At 43.6% G+C, this 17,040-nt stretch overlaps 1 protein-coding gene and 1 long non-coding RNA gene across 2 annotated transcripts in view; one reads left to right on the top strand and one right to left on the bottom strand.

Annotated features, from left to right (window-relative positions):
• The window catches only part of ANO2 (anoctamin 2), a 203,830-nt gene extending 195,780 nt beyond the window's left edge, over window positions 1-8,050 (bottom strand). Inside the window, exons 1-2 of the mRNA XM_067531024.1 lie at window positions 7,936-8,050; window positions 1,642-1,823 (exon numbers count right to left, since the gene is read on the bottom strand). Coding sequence (XP_067387125.1) covers window positions 1,642-1,812 — 171 coding nt within the window. The 5' untranslated portion in view covers window positions 1,813-1,823; window positions 7,936-8,050. The remainder of the gene's footprint in view (window positions 1-1,641; window positions 1,824-7,935) is intronic.
• A 164-nt stretch (window positions 8,051-8,214) lies between these two features.
• Window positions 8,215-15,512, top strand: LOC137141969 (uncharacterized). Its single transcript, XR_010916796.1, has 3 exons — window positions 8,215-8,703; window positions 13,239-13,428; window positions 14,892-15,512. It is a non-coding gene; the product is annotated as an uncharacterized lncRNA (long non-coding RNA).
• Window positions 15,513-17,040: the final 1,528 nt, after the last annotated feature.

Here is a 17,040-nt window from a genome sequence, read left to right as displayed (position 1 = left end):
CTGCATACCAGCCCTCCATGCACAGACCAGACTGCCTCCATACTTCCCCCTTTGCACTCTATACATACAGCTCTACAGCTACACAGTATGCATATACCCTCTGCACCTAGACTTACACACACAGAATTTAAAGATACTTTGGATACAGCATTTTATAACATGTTCCCCTTCTACAGTCCGAGTCGTTGTCACACTGTACTCACGGGCAGTCCCTGAAGACTTTCTGGATCCATTCCTGCCACAATGAAAACACCAAACCTCAGGTTCCTAGCCTCCCTTCCAGAAAACTTCACGCAATACACTCCACAGGTAATGATGTCACCATCCCTTGGTTGCTGGCACCAGCAGCAATCCAGGGAAATCCATTAGCTGGCTCTAGAGAAGATAATCTTCAAGTATTATCCCCCTCTTCCCCTTATATGGGGTGCATGTGCACGTGAGAGATGCACACAGAGCCCAGAAGGAAAGGGAATGAGGGAGGGCTGGGTAGATGAGTTGCTGAGGGTGTTTTCCTGTTTATCATCTGTAGGTACCCAAGTGTCTCATCCTAGCAGCTGCCACCTGAGAGGTCCCCATAGCAACATCACAGGGACGCTGCTGCTGTGCCTACGCAGAGAACAGGACTAAGCAGATTGCAGATCTCTCTTTCTCTGTGGCTCATAGAACACAGTAAAGATTTTGTCACACCAATGCATTAGGATCAAGCCCTAAAGTCAGTGGCAAAATTCCCATAGACTTTAAAGAGAAGACGATCAGGCCCTTATTTTGCTATGCTTTCCTGATCAGGCGGGAGTTTTTGCAATCAAAGAATTTGTTAAAAATGAAAACAAAATACATAAGCAGCTAAAACTGTTGGTAACAAAATGCAATTTGCAAAATATAAAACAGGAAGAACTTTAAACGGTTATAGATTCTGTCCACAGCCTCTCTCATTCTGCCCATTCTTTCTTTCTCATTGTAGAAATCAGTGTCTTATAGGTGCTACAGGCTAATGTGCTGTTTTACTTAGAAAATTGACTCTAAAAATGGCATCTTGGGTTCCATGTTTCTTAACGATTTCAGAACAAGGGTGCACAATTTATACGGTGCATAGATCAGGGGATATGGAGGTGAAGGATCTAACTACAGGTCCTGCAAACTTCTCCGAGTCTCTACATGTCAGGATGGATTCTTTCCTTCTGTCCTGTAATAAAGGTTCTGCATCCAAGATTGCAGCTGTACATCTCCACTGTCTTCAGATTCTGCCCTCAGTGACACCTGTGCATATGACCTTCAGCCGGTTTGCACTGGAGTAAGTGATTGGAAATCAGTAACCAATTCTATTGATGTTGCACAAGAGGGAACGGAATCCAGCTCCCACCCTCTGACAGAGTGTTGGCTCTGCCAGACGAACAGGAGTAAAAACGTGACGTAGTGGCTAAAGTCAGTAGTTATAACTCAGAATAGACAGAGGAAGCAGATCTGTTGAGTAATGTGGCATTTTTTGCCTAGTTACTTTTCACAATAGAGCCACGTTGTAACATACAGAAGGAACATTTGATGCTCCCTCTCTTTCTCCCTCCCTCCCCCCACATCATCCCACCCTCACCTTTATCAAGAGCAGTAGAGGAATAAGTCAATGATTATAATAATCCTACTTACCGAGGAGTTGTGGGCCTCCCTGCAGGCAGATGGCTCAAAAGCCCCATTGATTCTGCCAAAATGCACCGAAGGCCGGGTTTGCGGAACCGTGAGGTATTTGTTGTTGTATGTTGAAGAGCGCCCAGTGGATTCTGCTCTTTGCTTTCCATTTTGGGTAGGATGCGAAGGCATTATAGGAATATCTGAGGGTCAAAAACAAAATTGTCACAGGTCTGTACATCTGCTTTTTGTGCAGACACATCTGTAAATGACTACGAATCAGTGTGGGTCATAAGGACTTTCTGCCAGCGTGCATAGAACTTGAATGTGTGGAGAGGAGCATAAAAAAAACCCAAAACACATACCAGATATTTGTGTGTGAACTGCTGAACAAACATTTTGCAATTTGCATACCTGAGCTTCACTGAAACCAGATATATTTGATAAAAGCATTTTTGTCATTGTTTTATTGTTTTTGTATATTTTAATCTACTGGTTGAAGCACAGGACTGGGCTTTAGAAGGTCTGCGTTCTGCTCCCAGCTCTGTTAATAATTCACTGCTCCAGAGTTGGCAAGCCACATGTAATTTCTCTGTGCCTCAGTTTCCTCCATCTGCAAAATGGGGATAATGACTAACCTCAGAATGTTCTTGAGATTAAACACATGAATGTTTGTGAAATACTTTCACATGCTCAGATGGAAGGGGATTCAAACTATTGAACTCAGGAAAATGACCATAATAGACTACAAAGGTTGCGTTCCTGAACATCCCAAAGTCAAGAAAGACAAAAGTCAAGACTGAATGTACAACATTCACTGTGGCTTTTTCCATGTATGCCACAGAGAGAGGCCAAATGAGAAACCGCAAAACCTGGATTTTGAATTTCAAGGAATCTTTAGATTCAGATCATTGGATCCAATCCTGCTCCTCCTGGTTTGGTTCCAGTTTTTATCCACACCCGAAAGAACCTATATTTCGGGTCCAGTTTGATGCAGCCAAAATCTAATGAGAATGAAGACAGCAGAAATCTCAGACTAATGACTGATCTCCCAAAACGTCTACATTTTGGACTGAACCTCATGAGAGATTCCGGCACTGTTAAATCCCACACCTAAATTGAATGGACCTTCGAACCAAGCCATTAACCCTCGCCTAAACCTAGCAATCTGGGATTTGGACATCACAGCCGTGATCCATCTCTTATATTGACATAGCTTCTAAGTACAAATGAAGAAGCAAACAGCGGTATAGTATAACACACTTTCCCCCTATAACCTTAGATAAATGAGTGTATCTGTTATAGAGCTATATATATCTGTGAGGGCATAACACAAAAAGAATGCTTAGTTACAAAACAGGAAAACACGAAGTCAATCACACTCAAGTGGCATTATAGAAAAATAGAGTAATGGTGAAATGCATTGGGGGTTCCACACTACGTAACCCACACTCAGTGCTCTCTCCCCCTCTAATGGTGGCTGGACCACAGATAGTAGTTGATCCACTCAGCTCAAGTCACTTGATGAGCCACCACACACAACACAATCCCCCTGAGTGGGTCTTGGGGAGCAGCAGTTGAACTTGGGACCTCTAGTTTTTTAAGCATGAGTCTCAACTACCTGAAATGAGACCAAGGTACATTAGCCAAGTCTGTAGCAGGTTCATCAGCCGCTGTGGTTCGGTCACCACCAGAGGACACAGAGCTTCACACTGAATGGACATAGGTTGCATCTTCCTGTGTGGGAATGACGAGAGGAGCTACTGCCATCTTGAAGCCACACTGGAGAAGCCTAGAGGGAGTTAGGGGGAGAAGAAGACTCTCCCACAACCCCAGGGAGTCACTGCACCTACCATACGTTCTTATGCCCTGCTCTAGGATGCACCAAAGTACTGAAGCATTCTCCCTTCAATAGAGAAATGAGAAAGAGTTACAGCAGCGCTGGCAGGTTCAACCTCAGGAGGGAATGCAATGTAGTGACTCTCAGGAGTGACATTCCTCCCCCCCCCCCGTAAAGCTCTGGGAGAAGAGTGGTCCTTCTCTGCACCACCATCCCCTGCACAGGAAAGTGCGGGAGTCCCATAAAAGTTTTCTTCTGCCCCTTGTAGCGCTCACTGGTGGTGGGAGCAGCTCCCCCTTTTGCTTGGTATGTGCTTCCTTCTGCTTGCTGCGGGGACAGGATGGTGGTGGAATCATCTCCCCCTGACTCCTGCAAGGTGGGAAAATGCCAGAGCTCAGGCTCCAGTCCAAGCCTGAATGTCCACACCGCAATTAAACAGCCCCACAGCCTGAGCCAGCCGGCACGGGCCAGCATCAGGTTTTTTAATTGCAGTAGAGACAGTTACTCGAATCTTGAGTAGCCAGCACCTGCAGTAGCTCTATGGACACAGAAGCAGAGACAGAATTGGCCATTGCCTGTCTTGTCTGACTTCTCCAAAGGCTGGCGTTACCTACCTGTGACTATAAGGTAAAAGGGCAGCTAGAAAAATGCCCCAAATGGAAGGGTTTTAAAAGAAATTATCTTAATTAATGTGAGCTTCCCTAATAAAAAAAAAAGCATCAAGAGCACATCAGCAGCACTTGAATGATATAATAATCCTGACTCTCCAGCTTTCCTTGTGCACTCAGTGAGACTCACGCTTGGTTTCCTTTAATGAGGCACATAATGGTGCCATGAGGGAAATTTCAAGGAAAATAATTAACAACTGGAAGTTTCAGTCTCAGTGGGCGCATATGGTATTTCTCCAATATTCTCAGAGTGAACCTGGGATAATTCACAAGACCGTAACACAGGCAGTTCTAAACTTTGAGTTTTCCGAGTCTTTTAGCGGAGTCTGGGTCAAACACCGCAGAACATTTTCTATAACTAGAAACCAAGGTCACTTTCCCCCCCACTCAGTCTTTTTGTGGACTAGATGGTGAACCCTCGGCTCACAATGGTGAGCAGTAGAGGTGGCTGGGAATTTTCAGTCAAAATTATCTGAAATGGAAAATAAAGTTACTGCAAAAATCAAAATTTCTCTCAGAAAGTTTTGATTTTGACCAGAAAAAAACGGCTTTTCTGCCAGGAAAATCTATACAAAACATTCGGGGTTGACTCACCTGAAATCAACACACTTCACTGTGTTCAACTGAACCAGATAGTTTTGTTTTGAAGCAGTTCAGCATGAAACTGCCTCTGCCTACGGTTACTGCAGTGCCTCTATGGAGTTGTAGTTCAAGTGCCTCCTGCCCCTATTCTTGCCTCTGGGCCTTTAGGTCATCTAGCCCTTAAGTACTGACAGTCTGAAAACGTCCTAGAGGAAGAGTTTACTAGCAGGAACGATCATACAGAACATTTTAATTGTGTCTGTGTGTTCATCTGAGAACAGTGTCTGAAAGTGAATCCTAAACTCAGACTGGAAAACTGATTCTCAGAGAGTTACGCTCAGCCTATCAGGGAAGAGAAACACAGCCTGTGACCTGTGTGTTCAATCAAACGAGATCCAGTTTCAAATACTTGCAAAGAGTTGCTGACAAACATGCTAGGAATCAGGATTCACTGCGGGTATGTCTACACTGCAATTAAAAACCCACTGCTGGCCCGCGCCAACTGACGTGGGCTTGGGGACTCGGGCTGTTTAACTGTGCTGTAGACTTCCAGCCTTGGGCTGGAGCCTGGGCTCTAGGATCCTGCAATGAAACAGTCCCGCAGCCTGGGCCCCGCGAGCCCATCAGCTGACATGGGCCAAGAGCAGGTGTTTAATTGTCATGTAGACATACCCTGAGAAGCTACAAGTCGAACCTTGAGTGGCCAGCACCCACAGAGCTCTATGGACACGCCACAGACTGAATGGGAAATATTCTACCCACCCACTTTGGAATCCCTCTGTACAAAGCTCATTTATTCAGATGATTTTGACCCCAAATGCATAATTAGACACCACCTGTACATGGGCGTAGGTGTGCAATGAACTTAGAAAATACTTGGCAGAAGCATAAATATGGAAAACCTACCCTGAGCTGCCCACATTGGTAAAAATGAAAGACTGAACACATGATGAAGGACCATGCATGCAATACAAAAGAGTGTCCTTAGCTAGGCAAATTCTTTGCATTAAATATTGAACCACAACCGACCCTTACATCAGCCACATGGGATCCTTGCAGTTTGGCTGGCCTGGATGGAACCACTAGCAAAGGGGTCAATTGTGTTATATCTGCACACAGCTAAACCAGCTTGTTTCCATCTATTCCTCTTTTTCTGGCAACATTCAGAACTGTGGCCTAAATCTCGTAGAAGGCACCAGCTCAGGAAGTGTAGTTGAGCATGCAAAGCAGAGTGCGTGAGCACATTAGAAGCATCTGCCATTCAGACATACTAGTTGGTAAACCTGTTATGCATTGCCATGCTCCAATTAGATATGAGAATGGAGTTATTTAGTTGGATTTGCAAAGTTCCCCTCTATTCAGCACTGGTGAGGCCACATCTGGAGTATTGTGTCCAGTTTTGGGCTCCCCACTACAACAAGAATGTGGACAAATTGGAGAGAGTCCAGAGGAGGGCAACAAAAATGATTAGGGGCTTGGAGCACAAGACTTATGAGGAGAGGGAACTGGGTTTGTTTAGTCTGCAGAAGAGAAGAATGAGGGGGGATTTGATAGCAGCCTTCAACTACCTGAAAGGGGGTTCCAGGGAGGATGGAGCTAGGCTGTTCTCAGTGGTAGCAGGTAACAGAACAAGGAGCAAAGGTCTCACGTTGCAGTGGGGGAGGTCTAGGCTGGATATTAGGAAAAACGTTTTCACTAGGAGGGTGGCGAAGCACTGGAATGGGTTATCAAGGGAGGTGGCGGAATTTACATCCTTAGAGGTTTTTCAGACCCAGCTTGATAAACGCCAGAATCTTCATATCAGACTTCATCCACTTCAGTGGGTTATGAGCATCTGCATTTACACAGAAACTAGTTTAAAAAATGAAGCACACTGAATTAAGTCAAAGTCTAGCTGCAGCTGTACACATCACACCATGCATCACTGTGTCTGCTGAAGAGGGTCAGAACAGAAATTGGGAGGTGCACAGTCTGCTGTGGTGTACCGAGGGGTGGAGGCAAGGGGGGGCCAAGCCCCCAGACACCGGCCTTCAAGGGAGCACTGGGCCAGCTCTTCACAATACACAGGGGGCCTTGGCTTCTCCAGCATCCCCTGCACATCGTGAAGGGCTGACCCGGCACCCCACCCCAGGCTGGGGCCGAGATGTGGGGCTGGAGCGATGGGCAAGTGTGGCTGCTCCTTCATGACGGGCGGGCGGTGCAGGAGGCTGAGGCTGTGGCTGCTCCTACTCCTGCACCCCACGCACATAATGAAGGGTCAGCCTGGCCTGGTTCCCCCTCACCCCCTGGGCCGGGGGAGTGAGGTTGCCCCCATCTGAGCTGGCGCCGGGCTGCAGGTAAGTGCGGGGAGGGGGATGGCAGAGCCAAGCCAGCATTTGTGCCCCCACCAGGCTTCACGCCCCTCCTTCCCCCCAGGTAGAGACCCCCCTCCCCAGGACACCTGGGGGGCAGCACCAAGACCCCTCCTGCCCTGCGCGGGGGCACAAATGCAGGCTTGCCCCCCGGGTGCCGAAGACCCATGGTACTCCACTGACAGTATGATTCCCATCTCTGAGATTAAAATCTCACCATCCCTGTGCATGCACATGACAATTGTTGACATGCTCAATCATTGCTCTGAGGACCAAGCCATCCACAGATGTAAATCACACTCACTCTTTATATACCGTTCTTAGATTGACCTCTCTCCATCCCAAACCCCACAAAGCCACCTAAAAGGCCTGATTTTCATTTACCCTGTTGTAAATCAAGAATATTTTTCTGTTGAAAACAGTGGGGTGTAACAGTGGTCTAAAACTCCTGTTAGCAAGATCAGAGTCAGGCCCAGAATTTTAAGCACATTACAAAAGCAATAATTTTGCAGAGAGGCCTGGTTGGGGTGGTGTAATAATACTTCTCTCACATACAGCATGCTGAGACTCAAAGTTCAGAGCAAAGACCTCAACCCCTGAAATCAATGGGTTATATCAGAAACAACTGTGCACTTTTTATCTATAGCAACAAAGGAAATAGTGCAACAGTAAGCATGGGTCTAAACTAATACATTAGGGATTTAAACTCTGAATGTTTTATGCACCGGCTGGACTTGGTTCGTACATATAGGAGCTGTGAGTTTATTACATCTCATGCTCCTTTAAAAAAGATGTTGTTTTCCCTCTCAGGTCTATCTGTAGTAAGGAAAACACAAAAGAAGGGAGCAAAAATCCAACACAAAGTATTACTCACTGCCCTTGTAACTTGCTTTCTCATACAGGCTGTCCAGTAACTTATTTTGGAGATGGCCATTAGAAACCGAACCCTGCTTATAAATTCAAGAAGATTGTTTGTGGACCACAGTTATTGGCCCCTGGAAAATAAATTGCACTAAAGGAAAACAGCTGGAGTCCATTCAACATATTCCCTGCCCTCCTCCTACTCAGTTACTTTGTCTCAGAGACAACAATTAACAAAAAAGCAGAAGATAAACTTACCCTGTGCTCCTGCTTCCATATTGCAATGAGGACTTTGGCTGGAAGTTGCAACAGTACTAAGAGGATGTGGCGGTGTGGATAGTGTGTGTAATCTGCTCCTGGTGCTGTACTGGCTTAATTTGTGAACAGCAGTAGTAGCTATTTCCATCCCAGCTTGAGCCTGCTTTAAGCAAACTACACACTGCCAGCTAATTAGCCAGACCTTCTGTTTCAGTAATCACCATCACAGAGGGAAGGAGGAAAAAAAAAACACCCACAACCTGAGAGGCCATGGCCTCTCTTTGCTGGAATTCCCACATCTTTTCCTCCTGCTTCATAAAGGACCTACAAGCAACACAACAGGCATAGTCATTCATAACAAGTCATTAGAAGGCAGCAGGGGGAAAAAAACACAAAGAGCTTCAGATCAGACTCATCTCTGTCTCAAGAGCCGTTGCTGCAAGGATTAGACATTCCTGGTTTCTACCCACTGCAAACAGTTCGGTTTGTGTCTGCAAGACTCTGCTATGTTACCTGGCAGAAGGTAAGTGTGGAAACTTTTTTATAAGGCTGCATCTCAGCTGCTCATGTTACTCTGCTGCTGGGACACTGCACACTCATTCCTGCATGAAATATTCAAGGGATTATCTTGTAATCAACGGTATAATCAGACCAGGCAATGGGTCCTAGCTTAGCCTTCAACCCTGAGGCTGAAGCAATGTTTCTGCAAGACAAGACATTGTTGACTTAAGTTTTCATTGAGAGAGGAATTTTATTTCAGCGTGAAAAGCCAGGGAAAAGACACTGTTCCCACTGGAGTCCCAGGTCTTCCTCTCCCTGCAGCCTAAAAATCTCACTCTGCAGCTGCTTCCCCCCAAGGGGAATGGGAAAAGAAACAGCAGTAGGAACAAAAATGAGGTTTGGATACACAGTTTCTACAGCATGAATTAAACAACCAGGTAGTCTAGCACCACTTGCAATAACTTAATATACGGATATTTGCTTCCTGTAATGGGTTTAGAGGAAGGGATAGAACAGTAGGGAATCCACCCACTGAGCATTAGCATCACAAAAATGTCCATGCGATTCCTTCACTGGGAAAGGATTAGTTTATGGCTGGAAAGGTCCCTTGTGTGTGTGTGTGTGTTCTTGCAGAACACCTGTCTGTGCTGTATGCACAAAGATGCTTACCTCCGTTTGATCTCTGGGCAGTTTTGAATCTGATTGCTGCCTTACTCCAAACACAGCATCTACCACTTTCTGCATTATGCAAACCACAGGATATGCTTCAGCTAGACTAAAGGAAATGAGACTAAAAACAGTGCCTAAGGAGTTATCCCCAGATTTGTTCATCCTGGCTAGCTTATAGTCAATGTTAGACCTGGTGGGTCTGATGCTGCTCTCTCTTATATGGGTGGAACTCCCTCTTGACTTTATAAAATGACCCCTGATTTACTGGGGGGGTGTGACTGATAGCACAATCCAGTTTGTTATCTAATGGTTAGAGCAAATGACTGGGAGTCAGGACTGTCAGATTATTTTGTGGCCATAGGTAAATCCTTTAACTTCTCTACACCTCAACCTACCCATCTGTCAATGGGGGATAACAATACCTAGCATTCCTCATATGCATGTTGTGATGCTTAATCCATTAATGTTTGCAAAGTGCTTTTGAAATACTTGGATTTGAAGTGCAAAGCAATACCATCCAATATGAGAGCTGGTAGAAAACAGGTGAAAAAACCATGGAAAAAGTTGTACCTTTTTTGATCAAAAAATGTCATAATTCAAAACCTGTTTGAACTGCTCTATTTAATGCCTCGTTTGGAATGCAAGGATTCAATACTTCCTGGATGTCCTGCCAGTGGGAATCAGAAGTAGCAAAACATCATACAAATCTGAGTGGCAGCTGCAAAGTGTATTCTCATAAATCGATATTCATTTCTTGAGTGTTCAGTTAAATACTGAAGGAAGGAATGTTAAGGAAATAAGCTGAAAGTTATGCCCTTTAAGGCAAATGCAAGAATCACTGAATCCCATAAACAGGACAGAGATCCTTCAAATTGCTTTGTAAGCACTTTGGGGACAGGAAAGATTTTTTTTTTTTTTTTTTTTTTTTTTGGTTCTGTGTTTAATCCAGACCTAGGTTTAATTTAAACCTAGCACAATGGGATCCTGGTCCGTGACTGGGGCTCCGAGGTGCTACGGTAATACAAATAATAATAATTCTAGATAATACAATAAAATTACATGAAAATCCTTTTCATTGTCAGAATGACTCCACTATAATTATTGTTTGCTAGGCGTATTGGGCTAATCCTACAAACCCAGCCAGACATAGGGCCTGAATCTCCTTTTCTCTTCCTATTCTGTAGCCATTTCCAGCTGTGCAAGGCGGGTGTAAAATGTTACTAAATCAGAAAGGTAGCATTTTACTCCTCTTGGACCCAGTATGGATGGCTATGTAAGGTGCAGAGCACTGGAGAGCTGAGGCTGTAACGTTTACTAATCCTGGGAGATCAGGGAGTTCTCCAAGCGAAGCCAGACCTTGAACTTCTGCTTTATCTTGATCAACCTTTTTAAACCCACCTAATATACGGTGAACCTGCTAGAGAGAGCGCCTTGCATTTGAATATTTTATTAAGCGTGGGATTATAGCTATAGTGTATTTCTTTGCACATTCATTTATTTTTATCATATTGTACCTTATGTTAATCAGACATTAAGACATATAAAGAAAGTCTGCCCATTAATTATGAAGCATATATGGGAGAACCTAGAACCAGATTCAACTATGGATCTGTGTCATCACAGGAGTAGGCCTGCATGCTTTCAAATTACTGGCTCCAAGACACCATAGCTATGGGCCCATTACAAATAAGCTAGGATAGGCAAGAGAGTGATTAGATAGGAACATTTGGCAATACGATGGTAAAAAATAGCCAGCTGAGTTAGATGGAGAAATGCAATCTTTTATAGATTAAATCATCTTATTGAAAAAATCTTATCTAAGTGTCCTCCTTATCTTTCCCGAGGTACCTGGATGTGGTGTTAGCTGATAACACAGAGCAGTGACAAATAATGCCATTAGACCAGATTGTGTTTCACCTGCTGGAGAGGAATGGTGCTTAGAAGTCTGTTAAAGTTGACCGAGAGATTACATGCTTTTAATTATTAAGAAGTTATATAAAACTCCTCCCCAAATCCATTACATGTTCCTGTAATCTATCTTCTCAAATGTGGCAAGTTCATCAATGCAGCTCTGGTCTCTGCTGAACTTGTGGGGTAAGTTCTGAATAGGTGACTGGGAGGCATATTAAAATGTTGTTACTTTAAATAAATAACAAGCCGTGCAGACAATATGCACAGTTAAAACTTTCTACACATTCCCTAAAGGCTGAATTCTCCTTTCACTAACATTGTTAGCAGAGAGTCAGTATTGTTCTATGCAGTAGAATTAAGCACTTAAATCAGAAAAGTGTCTTAACTGACTTAAAACTCACCTTCTGTTTGCATTTGCATTTGCATGACTGACTGTTAAGGAGACACCTGACCAGGGGCCTGATTCTGCTCTCACTTTCATGCTATGGAAATCAGGGGAGTTGCACTGGTATAACACTGGGATAAGCCAGAGGAAAATTGGGCCCATGAAAAAGGCTGGTGTTGGGTGTAAGGCTCTGGATTGGAACTCGGGAGACATACTTTGTGTGTGACCTTACACAACTCATTTATAATGGGATTTTCTAGTGTTCAACTCCCAGTAGATACCTATGCACAGACTTTCCGAAGAGCTTGGCACTTCATATAAAATATATATGGTAGCAGAGCTCTTTTGAAAATCTAGCTTTTAATCTCTCTGTGCCTCAGTTCCCTATCTGTAAAATGGGGTTAATCATATTCCTTCTTCCCACCCTTTGTCTGGCTTGTATAGTTAAATTGTCTCTTTGGAGCAAGGACTGCCTTTCACTATGTGGATGCACAACACCCAGTATAATAGAGCCTCGAACTTCCTTAGGGCATCCAAATAGTAATAACTTAGGTCTTGGAAGCTATTGATAGTGCAGGTAAATCAATGAGGAACACAGCAAATACTCACCAATGTTACTACACGGTACCACTTTCGTTCAAGCTACTGGTATAGACAATTAAGCACAGATTATGGCAGCAAAAGTAGTTAAGGAAAGTAACATAATGTAGACCAGATTCCCAGCTAGTGTAAATCAGTATTTGTCTATTGATTTCAGTAGAGCTACACAGATGTACAGCTGCTGAGAATTTGGCCTTACATACATACGAAGCAAGTAACTTTCCAGTGACTCCTTTGGAAAATCTTGGCTCCAGTCTGTAGTCCAACTATGTATAGCACAGCATGTTCTTTTGACTGGATCTGAGTCTTGTGGGACTACCAGATTGACCAGGCTACTCTTGCTAATTGAGACAGAAATGATTAAAAGGATGATGCTTAGCTGCACATGTACTAGACGTATGTTGGGTTGTTTATTTAATTGAACACAAGCCACCTTGCCCTGGGGAAATTCCTAACTGTGCAAAACTTCACTCCATACGTTCCAGAAAACTGGTGCAATCACTTCTGCTTCTCTGCCTTGTGGACATCCCTGCGTATCCTTCCCATTCTGTGTAAGCCAGTGTCTGACTCATTCAATGATCTGATTAGAAGGCTTGTCTGCAACCATGCAACCTCAGGCTGAGATCTTGTCAGATTTCACGAGCTAAGATGGGTCAGGCTAGGGGAGAACTTTGATGAACCAAGTAGATGCGGGCCAGTCACACTGAGGGCAGGGGTGGAAATCCGGGCTTTGTCTCTTCCCTCCACTGCCCCCCACTCAGTGGTGGTGGTAAGACCGTGGGCCCAACAGTCGCTTGCCATCAATTCTTCTGCTGTAATGATCTTGATGACCCATATTCACCACCACAGGGAGCCAACATCGCCAGGGGCAGAGGCAACATGGAACGTGGGGGGCGTGGGTGGGTGGGTGGAAAGAATTCATCACTGAATCAGCGGCCGACTGCAGTAGGGGGTGCTGACACTAATTCACAACCGATTCCTCTCGTCGACAGGACTCTCACACTGCAGCTGGCACCTTCAGATCCCTGTGGCAGAAGCAATGGAGATTGGCATGAGAGTCTGCCCTGGTTCCTGCTATCACCCGGTAAACATAGGGCAGGAGAGACAATGTCTCCTCCTCACGGCTCAGGTTCAGCCGGTGACAAGGAGAGAGAGGTGATGCTATTTACCCTTAGCCGAAAGGTGAGCTCAGAAGTAGGGCAAAGATCCTGGCTCCTCTTCAGGGCCATAAGGGGAGCACTGCGGGCGTGCATCTCCCCCTCCTCTGCTGAAAGCAAGGCGCGCACTTTCTTGGTTTGGTTAACAGCGTTGCCTTCCAGATTCCTCTTCCCACCAGTTGGTGAGGTGAGAGCTCCCCACTCCTGTTTCAATCTGGTTAAGCCAGCATCACCCTCTCCTCCATGCAGAGGAGTAAGAGTTAAGTGCTGCCACCGAAGCAGAGTCGGGAGGTTGTGTCTCCCACCCGCTCTTTGTCTCCAAAATACCTCCCACCTCCAAGTATGATGACCTGGAGGCGGTTCAAGAATAACCTTGAGTATTTTCTTGACCCTTCTGTCCCCCTGTCAGCAGGTTTCTGAGGGAGAACTACCCTCGGCGAGGGAGAAACACCACTCTGGCCTTTGTTAGTTTTCAGACATCCTTCAGGGTTTTACTGATCCTGAGAGCATCTGCTAGAGTGGGTTGAAATTGAGAATTTCTGTCCCACAGGAAATTTCAAGACTTTGCTTTCATTCTGAATCAATGTGAAAAGTCATAAGCTCTGAATTTTTCACAAAAGAAAATATTCTAAAAGTATTTTGTATCAATCTTATCAAAATGTATAATATACAAGTCAAAACAATAATCAAAACAAAATGTTTTGACCTGATTGAAATGAAACATCTTAATAATGGTCCCAAAAATTTGGACAAATTTGATACAATCCAGAAAAATTGTTTCGATTGTGTTGAATCAGTATTTTCTGACTGAAAACTATTTTTGATCAGCTCTCCTGGCAGCATTTCCTCACAATATAGTCTTTTTCCATTGACAAGCAAATATACCAATATATAAATCCATAGGCCAAACTTCAGTATGCACCCTACCACCCCCCATAAACCTAGGCAGCAAATTTGGTCTGGTCACCTGTTCTGATAAGTGGGCCTACAAATTTACCCTCATCATAAATTCAACTGATGCATAGTGAGTAAAAGTTTATGAATTGTCAGAATAATCTGTTGTGTAAAACTGATTAAAAAAGACTGAATTAATTTAAAGAGAAAGGGATTACTGATACCACTCAAGGACTGTGTTAAGGTTATGACTGATAAACAACAGGAGCAGAGGACTGGAAATCAAGGAACCAATACTGGTGTGTTGGAAATTAGGACTAACTGGTGGACAAAATAATGAAAGGGTGTGTTGTTCTACCCCTCGCCTGTTTGGGGCCCAGAACTTGAACAGTCACCATCACTGCAGCAGAAGTATTTGTTTTCTTAACACCAGACATTTATTGCTGCAGGAGCGAGGACCCCAACCTGATACATGTGAGACTCTGCTCTGTCTTCCCCTCCCTCATGTCCCGTTTCTACCCCTCACCCTTCTCTTGCCCTCTCTCTCTCTGCTTTTCTCCTGATCCTGAAATCAACTGTATTGCACGGAGCCAGCATGGTGAGATGAGATGGCCCATCCAGCTCTTCCCAGCCTGGGAAAGACAGGGACCTGACCAGACCAAACAGGTGCTGTTCCTGACCAGGGAGGTGAGTCAGAGTCCAAAGCAACAGCTGTCGTGGCTGATCTGCCAGCCCAAAATCCCTTCTGTGTCTGTCTATTTTGTCTGAAGCAGGAAAGGGATCTTCCTGATGCAGAATTGACCAACAGAACTCAGCCTTTCTTCCCTGCCAAGAAAGATTGTTTGACTGAATAAGAGACTTTAACCAATGTGAACGGTGTCCAGAAAGGGACTTTGATATGTTTTGATTGGTTGTTTATGCAAAACAATCAATTTCAGTTTCAATGCTCTTTACCTCATTTTGATTCTTTCCCTTTTGCATGTTTCAATCAATACCTTCCTAACCTTTGGCATGAATTGTATAGTATGTGTGCCATGCATAGTACTAAGCAGACTAAGGTCTCTGTATATTAAACTCCAGACCTGGTTTAACACTGTTTAATACTGGATTGTGATTGAGTTACCTTAGCACCATTAGCCTCTCTCTTACATTTAAATTAATACAACAGTTTTGGTGACCAACCTGGATCCTAAATGGCTAAATACATATGTACAATTTGGCACCTTGGAAAACAAGTAATCGTTTTCAAAGTTAAAGACAAAAGTTTGTTTTAAAATTCTTAGCTGTGTGAAGTTTGTTTGAGATAAGCATGCTCTTACTGCTTTTACTTTTAAAAAAAAAAAAAAAAAAAAAAAAAAAGGGGGGGGGGGGGGGGCCGGCGGCTAACAATTGTGTTAACGTTAGTATTTTTAAATTTTAATAAGCGCTTTTTGTGGGGGGGGTTTATTAATTTTGAGGTTTGTAGTTTCTGTAATTAGAAATTTTGAATGTTCAATACAAAAACTGTTTTTAAGAAAAAGCAAAAGTTGTAAAAATTGTTTTAAATTGTTGAAGGTTAAAGTGCTAAAGCAGACTTTTACTGAAATAATACCTTGGGTAATCCTTTTGTTAACAAAATGCCATCTTAATTCATGGCTGCTACTGCATTAACTGTGCATTAAATCTGAAACCACTCGAACCCAGGGCTCTTGCAACAGCAAACTTTTTGTGAGGTTTTTTTGTGTTTATTTTATTTTTGCAATTTTTTTCATGTTCTGTTTTTGAAATATGGTTTCCTAGCTTTGTGTTTTTGCAATTTTTAACTCCAGTTTTATTTTTTATGTCAATGATTTTTGTTGTTCTGTGCATGTGAGATGGCATGGTGCTAGCATTGCAGGTTAGTTCGCCATGATGCTAAGTTGCCATGATGGCCATCGTGTCCTCACAGATGTTGGTGGCAAAACAGGTGTGGTAGGTCTGTCAGACCAAAAATGCCTCTGAATTTTTTACTGCCTCTGGGTGCTGCAAATGGCTCCTGAATGCAAAAGTGGTTCCAAAAGATCATTTTATTTCTTCTTTGTAAAAGGAAGCAACACATTTGGTTAAAAATGACATCAGGGCTAAGGTTTTTTCTCCAGATAAGCAAATTAAACCTCTGAGGTATACAATTTTCATGCTTTGTGTAAATGCACAGCTTTAACGGTAAGTGGCAAAAGGGGTGGAGGGTTCCATCTTTACTCCATTTTGGATGTACAGCCAAAGAAATAAGAGCTGGTTTGTTTTTAAACATCTTACAAACATAGAACAGCGTCAGTTTTGAGTTTTGTTTTAACTACAAATGAAGGGAGTTGTAAATTCTTAGCTTTAACGTCTAAAAAGGTTTAACTGTAAATTTTGTGCAATCTAATCAAGATCTGTAAATGTCTAGAGAGATAAAAAGACTGAATTAGTCCAAACAAAAAAACCCTACTGAAATAACTCAAGGACTGTTAAAATCATGCCTGATAAACAAGCACAGTGAGAGACTGAAAATTAGTGAACCAAAATTAGTACGTTGGATAATAGGTCTAATAAGTGGACAAAATGAATGAGGGGATGGGCTATTCCATCCATCATTGCCTTTTGGAGTCCTTAAAGGAAGAGACTTTAGGAGGAAAATTGGCTATGGGAGAGAACTTCACCATCATGGCTGCCATCCTCAACCTTTTTCAGCCCAAGCCTGAAAGACGTCCTGACCAATGCAGGAGGGAGCCAGATAATATTG

The sequence above is a fragment of the Emydura macquarii genome, unplaced genomic scaffold, assembly GCF_026122565.2.
Source record: "Emydura macquarii macquarii isolate MOO-44397 ecotype Brisbane River unplaced genomic scaffold, CSIRO-AGI_Emac_v2 contig_3122, whole genome shotgun sequence".
Lineage (NCBI taxonomy): Eukaryota > Metazoa > Chordata > Testudines > Chelidae > Emydura > Emydura macquarii.
Note: the sequence above shows the minus strand (reverse complement) of the source record. Positions and strands in the feature narration are given on the sequence as shown.